Source organism: Phlebotomus argentipes, unplaced genomic scaffold, assembly GCF_947086385.1.
Source record: "Phlebotomus argentipes unplaced genomic scaffold, Phlebotomus argentipes genome assembly scaffold_4, whole genome shotgun sequence".
In the NCBI taxonomy this organism is placed as follows: Eukaryota; Metazoa; Arthropoda; class Insecta; order Diptera; family Psychodidae; genus Phlebotomus; species Phlebotomus argentipes.
The window spans coordinates 10,141,563-10,153,960 of record NW_026776174.1 but is presented as its reverse complement, the minus strand read 5'-3'; the positions used below and the strand labels follow the sequence as shown (position 1 = coordinate 10,153,960).

General features: G+C 44.0%; 4 protein-coding genes and 1 long non-coding RNA gene across 6 annotated transcripts; 2 read left to right on the top strand and 3 right to left on the bottom strand.

Moving 5' to 3' along the window:
* Positions 1-1,891: 1,891 nt before the first annotated feature.
* LOC132257638 (evolutionarily conserved signaling intermediate in Toll pathway, mitochondrial) lies at positions 1,892-4,231 on the bottom strand. The gene is made up of 2 exons (XM_059754626.1): positions 3,277-4,231; positions 1,892-2,579 (listed from the first exon to the last, which is right to left on the bottom strand). The coding sequence occupies exons 1-2, from the start codon at positions 4,142-4,144 to the stop codon at positions 2,305-2,307; spliced, it is 1,143 nt and encodes a 380-aa protein (XP_059610609.1). The 5' UTR covers positions 4,145-4,231; the 3' UTR covers positions 1,892-2,304.
* A 75-nt stretch (positions 4,232-4,306) lies between these two features.
* On the bottom strand, positions 4,307-6,026 carry LOC132258575 (S-phase kinase-associated protein 2). Its single transcript, XM_059755935.1, has 6 exons — positions 5,893-6,026; positions 5,606-5,832; positions 5,040-5,547; positions 4,854-4,981; positions 4,635-4,794; positions 4,307-4,569 (listed from the first exon to the last, which is right to left on the bottom strand). The coding sequence occupies exons 2-6, from the start codon at positions 5,685-5,687 to the stop codon at positions 4,383-4,385; spliced, it is 1,065 nt and encodes a 354-aa protein (XP_059611918.1). The 5' UTR covers positions 5,688-5,832; positions 5,893-6,026; the 3' UTR covers positions 4,307-4,382.
* On the top strand, positions 6,024-6,924 carry LOC132258583 (uncharacterized). The gene is made up of 2 exons (XR_009468281.1): positions 6,024-6,424; positions 6,492-6,924. It is a non-coding gene; the product is annotated as an uncharacterized LOC132258583 (long non-coding RNA).
* On the bottom strand, positions 6,626-11,548 carry LOC132258567 (yemanuclein). Of its 2 annotated transcripts, XM_059755924.1 has the most exons (7): positions 11,254-11,548; positions 10,943-11,047; positions 10,771-10,881; positions 8,524-10,701; positions 8,343-8,424; positions 7,511-7,628; positions 6,626-7,266 (listed from the first exon to the last, which is right to left on the bottom strand). In XM_059755924.1, the coding sequence occupies exons 1-6, from the start codon at positions 11,407-11,409 to the stop codon at positions 7,603-7,605; spliced, it is 2,658 nt and encodes an 885-aa protein (XP_059611907.1). In that variant the 5' UTR covers positions 11,410-11,548; the 3' UTR covers positions 6,626-7,266; positions 7,511-7,602. The 2 variants fall into 2 exon arrangements, with proteins under 2 accessions (XP_059611907.1, XP_059611905.1); XM_059755922.1 differs by lacking the exon at positions 7,511-7,628 and having other exon boundaries at positions 11,254-11,545.
* A 32-nt stretch (positions 11,549-11,580) lies between these two features.
* On the top strand, positions 11,581-12,395 carry LOC132258577 (esterase AGAP003155). The gene is made up of 2 exons (XM_059755940.1): positions 11,581-11,826; positions 11,885-12,395. The coding sequence occupies exons 1-2, from the start codon at positions 11,598-11,600 to the stop codon at positions 12,391-12,393; spliced, it is 738 nt and encodes a 245-aa protein (XP_059611923.1). The 5' UTR covers positions 11,581-11,597; the 3' UTR covers positions 12,394-12,395.
* Positions 12,396-12,398: the final 3 nt, after the last annotated feature.

Genomic DNA, 12,398 nt, shown 5'->3' with positions numbered 1-12,398 from the left:
TTAGTCGCATCAGCATAAAATAGTTTTTATTGATTCTTCAACTGAGAAATGTACACTACAGATATATTATTGTGCATATTGAAAGTCTTGTTAGCTTGTGCAAATTTGCAATTTTAGAATAAACTTTCTCCGACAAGAAGCATTTAACTCTTCGTTTAACTTCACTTGATTAAATTATGCAAACTTCCCTCTTCGCCTAAATAAAAGTTAGATTCACGAAAAAGCGGGCCGAGTGAAGAAATCAAGACACCAGAAGTTGATTTTGATATATTCTTCATATTATCATACACCAAGATTGCAAATGTTTGCTGGCAAGTTTGCTGGCCTTCTAACAATTATTTTGCCATTACCCACGGCTAGTTTGCATTCTATATAAGCAAAGAAATGAAAATTATTCTGCATAATTATCATCCACTAGATGTACAAGGAAGTTCTATGCAAACTCAACAACTTTTTGTAACGAAAACCTCTCAAAAATCTGAATAAGGGAGCAACACTAGGAACGCATTGTGTGTAGAATAACTTTACAAGTTCCCTTGTATACACATGCATGATTGTGTATGCAAATTTCACTACCTACAACTTTCTGTTCGAGGATTAAAATTCCCAGAGAGTTTCAAGCCGAATTGCCGAACGCTGTAAATATTCAGTAGGAAATTTCTGAATTTCATATTTAACCATTACATATACAAACTGAAAATTGGCAACGTTTTGCCGGGAGAAAGCCAACAATAACATAACCAGGTACACACAATTGATGATAGAGAGGAGGAAAAAAAAGTATTTTCCCGTGTATCGTTTACATTTTCAAATATTACTTGGGCATATATTGGAAAGTACCCGCGCGCGAAGGGTGGCTATGGAGTGGGTGGGAATGAAATGGGTGAGTGTGGAATATAAAGCACGACAGACACGCAGTAGATTGTGGAAACATGAAAATTGAATATTTTATGAAGGAAAACATTAAAAGGTATAGAACGATAAATAATATGAGTATTATACGCGGTCGGCGGAGAAAAATAGCACGAGTTTCAACATGCTTGCAAAGTTTGTTCAATGAGAAGCTTTCTCTTCTCCGTCCGCTTTTGCCTCCTTTCTCGCTTGCCCACCCTCGGGCCCACGTGGGTGGGGCGGCTAGGCCAGCGCAGAGAAGGGACCAAGGAAGGGACAGACACAAGGAGGCACTTGTGAAATATAAACGAGAGAAGAGTACTCACACGAGCCACTGAAATGGACATGGAGGGAAAAATTGCTAATTTGTGTTGTTTTTCCTCGATTACCCCCCAACACATCCTCCCCTCCTCCACCGTCGCAGTGATCCACCCCACGGCCGCTCCGTGCATTGGTTATTATTAAAAAATAAGAATAGAACCAGTACAAGCCACAAAGTCTCATCTCATTGTGTGCCAAAGCAGAAGGAAATTTAAGCATGTTGTTGCAGAAAAAAAAGCTAACGAGATGAAATCCATGGAGTGAGTGAGATGTATAAACGGCAGGGAAAATCTTTATCCTCGAGGATGAAAGATTTACAAAAGATAATTGTTTTAAAATAAATAATATTAAATTCAGTGAATTGTTTTTACCCACTGCCTCGAGGTGATAAGGAAAATTTTCATGTTCTCCCCACCAGCGTCTCAGAGTCTGTCGATTGCGGGCAAAATCTCTCGGTTGGCAAATGCTTCTTTCTCCCCAAATACATTTTCTCATTTTCTCTATGACGCTTAATCCCTTATTTTTATACTCCCAAGGCATATCCTAAGTATTTCATATATACATACAGGGTTGGGGAGGAAACCGCAGATGGGAATGTATTCCAGGGATGGGGGCAAAAATATACGATTCATGTGGAGAAGAAATGAGAAAAGAACCTGGAAGCTATTAAACTGTAATCTTCTTCTAAATATCATTCTGTTTTTATTTTAAAACACATCTCAGACTCACTTTTTCCATCCTCACCAATTCCAAACAGTTCTTTTTTGTCCCTCTTGCCTCCTCTTCTGCGAAAAACACAAACAACTTACCAATTTCTCTCGTGGAGCTCCTCTCCCTGTGGCGTGGGTACACACAGCACATCTCTTCACCGTCATTTGTGTGTTCAAAGCAGCAGAAAATGTTCTTGAATCGCATCTTAGTTGAAAACTTTCTTCCGTCTGGCCTCATTGGGATGTGTCTCTCTTCCACCATTCACTTCCAATCGGACTTTTTACCCACCCACACTCTCCCACCCACTCGCCGCCATGCCCCTTTTCGGGCGGTGGTGGCAAAAAAGAATCTGTCGGTGGCGGAGGAATAGAAATCTCCCGATTATGTGGAAGTTTGTGCAACAAGCTCCCGCTTTGTCGGATGGAACTTGAATAGAATGGGAATATTTGCTAAATCATCATAACCCTTATTCTGTAGGATCCTTATCCACGATAGGAGGGAGTCTTTTGAGCATGTCCCAGTGACACAAACAGCTAAAACCGTTCCATCATCTTGCTCATGGACACTCCTCACCCGTCCCACCTCGCTCCTGCCAGTGGACATACCAATGCCCACGCTGCTCGCAATGGCCGGTGGGACTTGGAGCGTTTCAACATCTGCAAATAAGATTAAAGATACACACAGTGAGATCAAGGAGATGAGAAGGGAAAAGAGCATTATGCTTATCATCAAAACACTTTGAAATGAATTGCTTTGAATTGAATTAATCAAATGCGTCGAGTATGGAATTCTACCTCAAAGGTGCGTTTTCAACCACAACTTTGAGCTGAAAACAAACTCCAAATTCAATATGATTTATAAAACTATACAATTTGTCGTGAAAATATTGGAACAAATCAATAATTAGGATGTACAAATTAAATTGTTGAGTGTCTTATTGTAACCCACTTCTGGCAGAGTTATAATTAGGGTTACTGTCTTGGGAGTTCAACATCCAATTTATTTGGGAGACCATAAGAATAAAGTAACAAGAACAAAACAACATGTTAAGAAAGAAAGTCAAGAGAAAGTTAGAAGTGAGACTTTATTGAAAAGAAATCAGTTCCCAATACTTTCATGCACATGTAAACATAAAACACAAAAAAGAGTCTGAATATTCTCATGTATATTTTTGCAATGTTTATGAAACAGGCAAAGACACTTGATAAAAAATACTCTTAAAGGATGGAGAAAAGTATAAGATTGTAACTTTAACTTGCAACAGATAATCTCATAGTGTAACGCTTCTTGTAAATATGAGCTCAAGTTCTCTCTGAGAGTGAATTGGTCAGGGCAAGTCTGATCAATACTCACCATCTGTGTTGGTGGTGTCTGCTGGTGGAGCAGGAAGGGCGTCTCCACGCAGGATGAAGTAGTTCACGGCTCTGTCGCGAAGCCAAATGTTGAATGGTCCCTCGATATATATTGCCTTGGCGTCTCTATAGAGTTTAACGAGCTCCTTCTGCGTGGGCGTCTGCCCACTCACAATCCACGTCTCATCGAGCACATTCTCCACATCCTTGGTCTCGAACACCTCCACCGTGGCTTGGAGGTCCACCGTCATGATTCTCTGCACCGCCAGCTTGGCCACCTCGAGGTCATCATCGGGCATGGGCCTGGGCAGGAGCCATGGCGACAGATTCTTGAATTTGGGCATCCAGTAAAGCATTCGTCTCACTTTGCGCACAGGATGGCCTCTTTTGCCGAACGTATTGACCAGTATGATTTCCATTTCAGTGTCCGGTATCACGCCGTTGTCCTCCATCTGCTCCAAGAGATCAATCTGCACCTGCTGCTGCTTTGGGTAGTGCATGAACTCAGACTGAACTATGTTCTGAGGGATGAACTTTCCCTTCGGCATTACATCCGCCAGCGCCTTGTACACCTTCAGATCCTTGTGAACGCCGTACGGTTTCATGTACCGCAGGGCAGATGTTATGAACTCCACGTAGTTCTTCCTGTGGCGCGCCTGTGTCTCAAAGGCCTGGATCAGTGTGAGATATGATTGCCGGTTCTTCTCCGCGATGCTCTCGAAAGACACATGAGTGAGACTTTTCTCCTTCGTTGGCTCCTCCTCGTCCGCCGTCTGACGTCCACTTTCTGCATTTCCACTCGTTGAATAGTGATATACTCTGGTGGTACTTAGTCTTTGCATCATCCTTCTGAGGTACAGTAGCGTCATTGCAGAGATATTCACGTATATTCCTAGAATTTTCCTTATTATAAACACCGTCTTTACCAAATGACTTTTCTCCGAAAACGTCAAAAGCACGTTGACGCGCCTTACGTCACATACTTTCCGGAAAGCTTTGCCGCCAAAAACACAAAAACAGGGCTATTCATTTCATCAGTATAATTCCTTGAGTAATTCAAAACCCTTATTTCACAATTTTTCCGAGTTTGATTCTTTACAAATTTTCTCAATCTCGCGTCCTCAGGCCCCAGATGGACGTCCGACGCGTTCCCACGGTGGGTCTGGCCACAGCACTGTTGATGAATTTATTAATTCCAATACTCGACAGGGAGTTGATGATCACTTTCAGTTGGTTATCAGAGAGCATGCCAAAGATGTCCAAGTAATTCAGCGATGGCATGAACTGGAAGTCCCTGCAAATAAATAGATCAGAAATCAGTGCGATGGAACATCACATTTCTCTGCCTCAAATCCTTACATCAGAGCGTATACGGAAATGTTGTAGCACCTCGAGAGCGACAGGTACTCGAGCTCCCTCAATCCGTTAAGGATTCTGACCACTTCCACAGTCAGCAAATTACAGTCCGACACATCCAACTCGCGAATGTTTGGGCAACGATCCACCAATGTGCTGAGATCTGCAAGAAACACGATATTTGTACAGGTAATTGGAGAGTTTTCCAGCCACACAACTCACGCTCGTCTGTCAGGGTTTTTCTGCATCCAGCAATATTGAGTCGGAGGATGGTCAGAGACATTGTTTCTACAAGTATGGCCACAGATTCAGTCTCCAAGTTAGTCCAAGAAATGTTTAAACTCTGCAATCTGAAACACCACAAAATCCGTTATGCCAATTCACAGGACAATTCTCCACTTAGCTCACCTATTTAAGCGCGTCAGGAGGGACCTGAGGCCCCTGCTCCTCACGCCGGAACACAGAGCCAGGTTGAGCACCTCCAAGTTGGTATTCTGGGCAATCTCTTCGCACACACGATCGCTCAGCTGCAGGTGCTCGAGACTCAGCTTCCTCAGCTGTCGGCATGTCTTCAAGAGCTGGTGCAGGCTTGCGACAGTGACGCTGGCCATGCTCAGATCTAAATACTGCAACTTGCTCTCGAATTGATCGAAGCGAATGAAGAAGTCCGGCTCAAATATGGGATCAATGATTTTCGTCTGCGCCAGACGCAATATGATCACTCCACGCGTAATCACGCGACCAACAGCCTCGGGGCGCAAGGATCGGCCGGCCAGATCCATGCGTGCCCACAGAGTCTCGTCCTGCGTGAGGCGCAAGAATCTTCTGTTCACGAGACTGCATTTCATCAGTGTCTTCTTCGGCAGCCATTTGAAGACATGCAGAATCATCTCGTCGGACAGCGTGGAGAAGTGATCTGCAGAAGAGGAGAAGTCATTAAAAACATATTTCAGGGCTTTCTTTCTAATGCTCACCATATTCCGATGATTCCCGGACTTTGTACAAATAGAAATTCTCATCTGAAATCATTTGATACGCTGTCTTTATGCTATGCATTTTTTCCACGTTACATAACCTTGGCACAATTTTTGTCTTCACTTCCTGCAGGGAGGCCACTCAGTTCCTGCCCTGATTCCTGCGGTTCCTGCCCTGTCTAGAGACTTCGAGTATTTACGCAGCGAAAAGGCGGCAGACTTGGCATCTGTTTGGAAGACATTGAGGTTAGAGATAGGGAAATATTGCCCATTTCCCGCTCACAGACCTAAATCCATGAAAACTCCAGCATTGAACTATTCTTCAGGCGGTTCTTAATCAGATTTTTTAGCACAATTAAGCAATATAACAATATTTCTTGGTCAAATTATACAAAAAAGCACTCCTTCCCTCACATATTCTGTTTTCCGAATTGTATTTTGACAAGGCGTCTTCCTTTCGCCGACATTCAGGCGCAATTCGTTGTTTTGCCCACTTTCCGGCACATCTTTTCCCGCTCTTTTATTACCACCTTGGGAATATTTCTTATCGTGTTTGGACTCGAGATAAGAGCATTTTGCGCTCTGCTGCCTGAAATTACGCTGTACAGACACACGGCACTAGCCCCAGAGGTTTGCTTTCCACTCAATAACATCATGCACACGGCACGAAATTACTCAAACTGACTGCTATAAAACGAGCGGGAATTTTTGGATGTGGTCAGAAAGCAGTGATCATCCCAGTGTTGAGAACATTTGTGTGAAGTAAAGTTGCCCAGAAAAACCCTCTGAACAAGATGCCGTGCAAAGGTTGCGATCCAAGTAAGTCTTTCACTGTAGTTTCTGACTCTTAGCCTTGGACTCTTCTGACCACAATCTCTCTCTCCAGACTGCAAATCCTGCTCCAGGAACTGCTGCCAGGGCTGCAAGTGCGACTCCGCCACGAAATGCCCCTGCAAGTGTGGCGACAATGGATGCTGTGTCAAGGAATAACATCCCCAAATTGGAACAGTTTCCCAGAGCTTCTTTCAATCATTTATTATCAATCAAATTTTGGTTAAATGTACTTTTGCCGGATGATTCTAGTCTATTTATGTTTTTTTTTAAATTATAATCAAAAAGTAATCATCAATCTCTTTATTATTTACTCTCCTCCTTCTCCGCCTCTTGACCATCCCCATTCACCGAATGTCTCCTATCTTCTACACCTCGCTTTAACAAACATCTTACATTTTACACACTAAACACTATACATACATTTTTCTTTAACAATTAATTGTATCGATAAATTGTGCTTTCTCTCCCATTATATAAATATATATTCTATAAATTAGTCTGTCTCCATGATCTCCACCAGAAGACCACGTATTGTAAGACTTTGTGTTAAAAAATGATTATCATGATGAAAAAAATAAATCTTACAGTAATATAATATTTCCTAGACTCATACAAAAATCTTCATTAGTCATCATATAAATAAATTATCAATATATACATATGTGAAATAGAGTTTGCTGAAGGAAGGGAAAATGAAGGTTCAAGAGGGGCATTCCCTTGCTATAATTATCCGCAATATCTACACAATGTTCATATTTTCTTTCTACTCTCATTTTTCACACTTCTTTCATCTACTTTAACTATTTTTTTCTTCTTAGTTGTCGCCTCTGAAAGAATTAGAGAGAATGTTCATTGAAAACTTTGCTCATTACAAAGCTAAGGTCTCTTAAAAGATATCTTTATTGACAGGAAAACTCTGCAAAACTGACACACTTTTTTGTAAGCGAAAACAAACAAATAACAAAAATAAAAACACAAAAATCCCTCATTGAATATATTCATAAGCAAAATAATAATAAAATTCAGTTGCAAAAGAGCGTATATTATTTAATAATTGTGTTTTTTCATCACCTGAAAAGAAGCTTGGCAGTTGATTTCGAGACCTCTGACCTTTTCATACTCATTCTCTCTCTCTCTCTCCCCACACACATTATATTCTTCTCTTACTTGCGAACTGTTGAAATCACAGCTGAAATTTTATAGCAAATATTCAACAAAACCATTTCTCAAATTCTTCCACGAAGAACACACTACAAACTCAAGCGATTAGCGACTAAAAGAGTCTTCCAAATGAACGTGAGAATCTAAACGAAAAAAATGCACAAGAATATGATGAAAAATGAACGCAAAGATCACTTCCTCACTCAGTTTATCATTAGATATTCAATCTATTCATGGATTAAGTGGTGAATTGAAGAGAATACTCTTGAGCCAATGCACACGACAGAGACAATCGAGACAATACAAAAGGGAATGCTTTGAAGATGTTGTACATACATATACCTATTCGATCTTTTGTCACATGTGAGAAAATACATCGCACCTTCTCTCGAACAGCAATAAAACCACAAGAATTAGGGCAATTGACAGGAAATGGATTGGTAATAATGCATAATTCGACAACCATTGGACATTTCATGTATCAAAATGAAAGAATTTCAGTAGTCGTAAATATTCTTTTCTATAAAGAAATAAATAAAATTTAAAAATAAGGATAAAAAAGGGCCAAAAATGGCATTAAAATTTATCACTATTTGAGCGAAGGTGCGACATTTTAACGAAACGAATATGGATTTCACTGAGAAACTGAAGAAACTCTCTTTCCTTCCAAACAGAAAACCCCAACATAAAGTAACTTAATGCAATAAAAAATGATTAAATACCATCTAAAGTCGATACTTACTGCTGTACTCAGAGATATCATTGGATTTCTTGCTGTTGAAGCCACCAGTTGTTGCAGCACGCGAGTCGTTTTGCTGGAATTCCTGCAAAACAAACAGTAAAAAACACTCATTAGTCGAAAATCGATCAAGTGACTCACTTTTCTTATGTTCTTTTCTTTGTCATTGAATTTCATAGAGCACCTGCAACTCCTTGAGTTCCTTCATTATCTGATTGACGTCGATATCGTTGTCATTTACCAAAGCCAGTGGATCCAGATCGCGACTCTTCGAGACCGCAGAAGCTCCAGAGCTCGCGGCTGCGGCTGAGACTGATTTGGGTGGTCGCTGAAGATTCTTGGGAACCACCCTCGCCGCATTCTTCTTCACGTCTGGCGTACTTTCCACGATCTCACAATCACTGCTGCCACTGCACGACTCGCTACTGTCGCTGCTGGTGCTGCTCAGATCTTCGAAGATCACATCAGGCTTCACCGCGCCACTGTTCACCTTCTCCTGTGATGCCCCAACAGTGCTGTTGACAGTCGCCACTGATCTCACTTTGATAGGCGTCAGTACACTGGCCGGCGGCACTTCCACCTTGGCTTTCTCCTCAACCAGTATCACTGGCGTCTCTTTCTCAGGCTCCATTTTCGCTGATGATACCTGGCTGATGACGGTACTTGGCGCCGGTGCCGCGGCCGAAGTAGTCGAAGAGATAATGCTGCTAATACTGTAGTCAAATGACTTCTTGGGGGGCGGAGTGGCCTCCTTGGGCGGTGACTTGGAGACCGTCTTGAGGACTGTTGTGGCACTCGGTGTGACTGAGACTGGCGGTGGCGGCGTAGGAGAGCTCGCAATGGAGATACTCAGACCGCTGGGTAGTTGCGGTGGAGCACTGGGCATGGCAGACGACGCCGTGGGAACCTTGGCGGCTGCCTTCACCAGCTCCTCCACATTTGTAATAGTCACCTTATTGTGAACACTCGGAAGTGGTTTCGACGCTGGCGTCGCTGAACTAACTGGAGTGATGGTTAGACTGCTGTTGCTGGGGAACGATGTGGTGGATGATGAAGCCGGGATCAGAGGAGGCTTGGGCTCCACCTTTTCTGCCTTACTCAAATTTGTCGCCACTGGAACACCACTTATCTGTGGCTTCAGATCATTTCCTCCCTCTTTGACTGCCCTATTCACATTCTTCATGTCAATCTTCCACTCCAACTCCTTCAACAATCCCTCCAACTTCATCCAACCAGGCGACCAAATTGGCAAAACATCCTTCTTCAGACACTCCAGCACATACTCCTCCACAGTTCCCTTCCGTGATTTTAATTTACTAAAGGCAGACCGGCATGCGTTCACAACGGAATTGAGTGATCTCCTTGTCGTGTCACTCCACACATATTGCTTCTTTGGCCACTTGAGATCATTCTCATTCTCAGGAATCCCCATGATAGCCATACTGCTCTTTAGCTGCCTTATCCTCTCGTTCTCCTTCTCATACGACTCCGCCAATCCTGGCATGCTCTCCTCCACACTCTTCTTCAGCATCACCACCGCCTTCTTCACTTTCGCCTCCTCCTGCTGAATCCACAGCTTCTTAGCCTTCAGCATCAGCGTCTGCTTGCTGCATGGCAGATAGACTTCTAGATGTGAGTACACTTGATTGCGCACATGGCCGCCGGCAGCTCTTGCGGCGTTCTCAATCTTCAATAGGGTCTGCTGAACGCTGCTATCGAAGAAATTTGTCTTGCCCATGGATGTGGCAAGCCTGGCGGACTCCTTCAGCAATACAACATTCCTGAGGATGTCCTCACTGAGATTTGATGGCAATTTTGTCTCAGGCTTCGCTCCACTCGTTCCATTGGGTATCTCGATGGCAGTGCTCTCGTTGGAGGACTCCGAAGTCATTGGGGCACTACTCAAATCCACGCCATCAGTTTCACTCTCTCTCTTGGCCGCATCCTGCATGTTCCGCAGACTGTCCCTCTTCGCCCGCAGCATGTCCTTGACAGTGGTTGTCTTGAGACATCTGTCGTCACTCTTCTTCTGATCGCCTCGATTCTTCTCTGCGCCAGTCGTGAGTTTGGCCTTTGATGACTTTACCTTTACATCATCGGCATTGACACTCTTCAGTTTCTTCTCTTGATGCCCATTCTTCGGAGCACCCGGAGCAACTGGCTGCTTCGTGGCCTTCGCCTCTCTTCCCTCCTCGTCACTGCTCGATGAAGAGGTGGAGAGTGTCCTCTTCTTCGGCTTGGGCATCCGCTGAGCGTCATCTGGCCTCTCGTAATTAGATAAATGCTGAAATTCGAGAGGTCCAGAGTTGATATAGAAGCCACCACGAACTGTTTCCACCTCCTCCGGAATTAGTTCATCATACTGCAAGAGAAAGAATGTCATCATAATCTCCACTGATACCGAGACTTTGCCTATCAGATTGATACTCACAGCTTCGGTATTGTCAATGAATGAATCGCTTTCATCGTAACCCGCGCCCTTGTCGCAGTAATCCGCCGAAGTCCGGTTGCTGTGCTTCTTCCCAAACGCACTATTGCATCCCTGAAAAGGTCACACAGAGAGCTTAGCTCCAATTCCTTCCACTCCCCTTAAGCAGTCTTACGTATTTCTTCTCCAACTCCTTAGCGATGCGAGCAACATCGTCATCGTTCTCAAAAGGATCCGCTACTCCGAATCCGTTCAGTTTTGAGATCTTCTTTCGCTTTTTCTGCAATGACGAGAGATACCGTAAGAGAGGAGACAAAGTGAATGGGACTCGAGTGCACTCCCTCGAGGGCGACGTAGAGCTTAATGGCGCTGTCAACGCCACTCTTCCTCCCCATTTTTCATCCTCTTCTGCACACGCCGCCAACGGCAATGTGGCCCCATCTCCCATCCGGCGCCCCCATAGAACGAATACACACGTGAACACACCTTTTCGGCATGCAGAAGTGCCTGAAAGTTGAACTCGGGAAATGTGTCCGCGTTGGGCTCGAACAGCTTCAGCTCCACACGCACTGTATTTGCAGCCTTTTTCTCTCTGTCCACATCACTAATTGTCGCTAAAGTGGCACGCTTCGGCTCGGACATTATCGTCCTGTCTACCAATAGGCCCACACTGAAGTAATTTGCACTTCTTCCTGGATAAATTCAGCGAATAAATTGGGACATAACATTTCACACCACAAACAAGCATTCACTGGACTTGCTCAATTTCCCGCGAGAGCGAGCCACCTGCGAAACGGGGAGACAAATGTGAGGTTAGATTTGTGGAAGCGATGAGCGAGGAAGATTCTCTAGTTGCCGGCTCCAGTAGTGGCGTGGAAATCCAGTCGAAGGATCGACTGCGAGTGTTGTGTATTCATGGATATCGACAAAATGAATTTAGCTTTCGCAGCAAATTGGGATCTTTCAGGAAATACGTGGACAAGTATGCGGAATTTGTTTTCATCACAGCTCCTCACCAGGCGCCTCCGTTCCCAGGCGAGGAGGACAAGCCGGTAAATGGTGAGGTTACTTCAATATTCTCTTCTCCACTGCTTTGCTCATCACTTTCTTGTTACAGAGAACCAGAAAAGCTGGTGGTTCAACAAGCCTGATGGATCATTCCGAGGAATTTACAAAGGCGGCCCAGTGGTTGGCTTCGAGGAGAGTTTGCGACTTGTGGAGAAGACTTGGGAGGAGCAGGGACCCTTTCACGGTATTCTGGGCTTCTCACAAGGCGGCTGTTTTGTGGGGCTCCTGTGCCACCTGGCAGAACGTGGTATGATCACAACGCTGAAGCCCCAATTTGCAGTCATCGCCTCAGGATTTCGTTCGCTGAGTCTCGCCCATCTTAACTACTATGAGAATACTGTGAAGATTCCGTCCTTGCACATTTACGGAGAGAATGACGACATCATTCCCACAGAAATGAGTGAAACGCTGGCTTCGGGCTTCGAGAACAAGATTGTGGTGACTCATGCTGGCGGACACTACTTCCCTGCAACAGCTGCTCAGAAGATGCACTACGTGGACTTCTTCAGAGATCGCCTTCAGACGCATTTGGAAGCACTTGAGCTTGAGAATCACTAGTATTT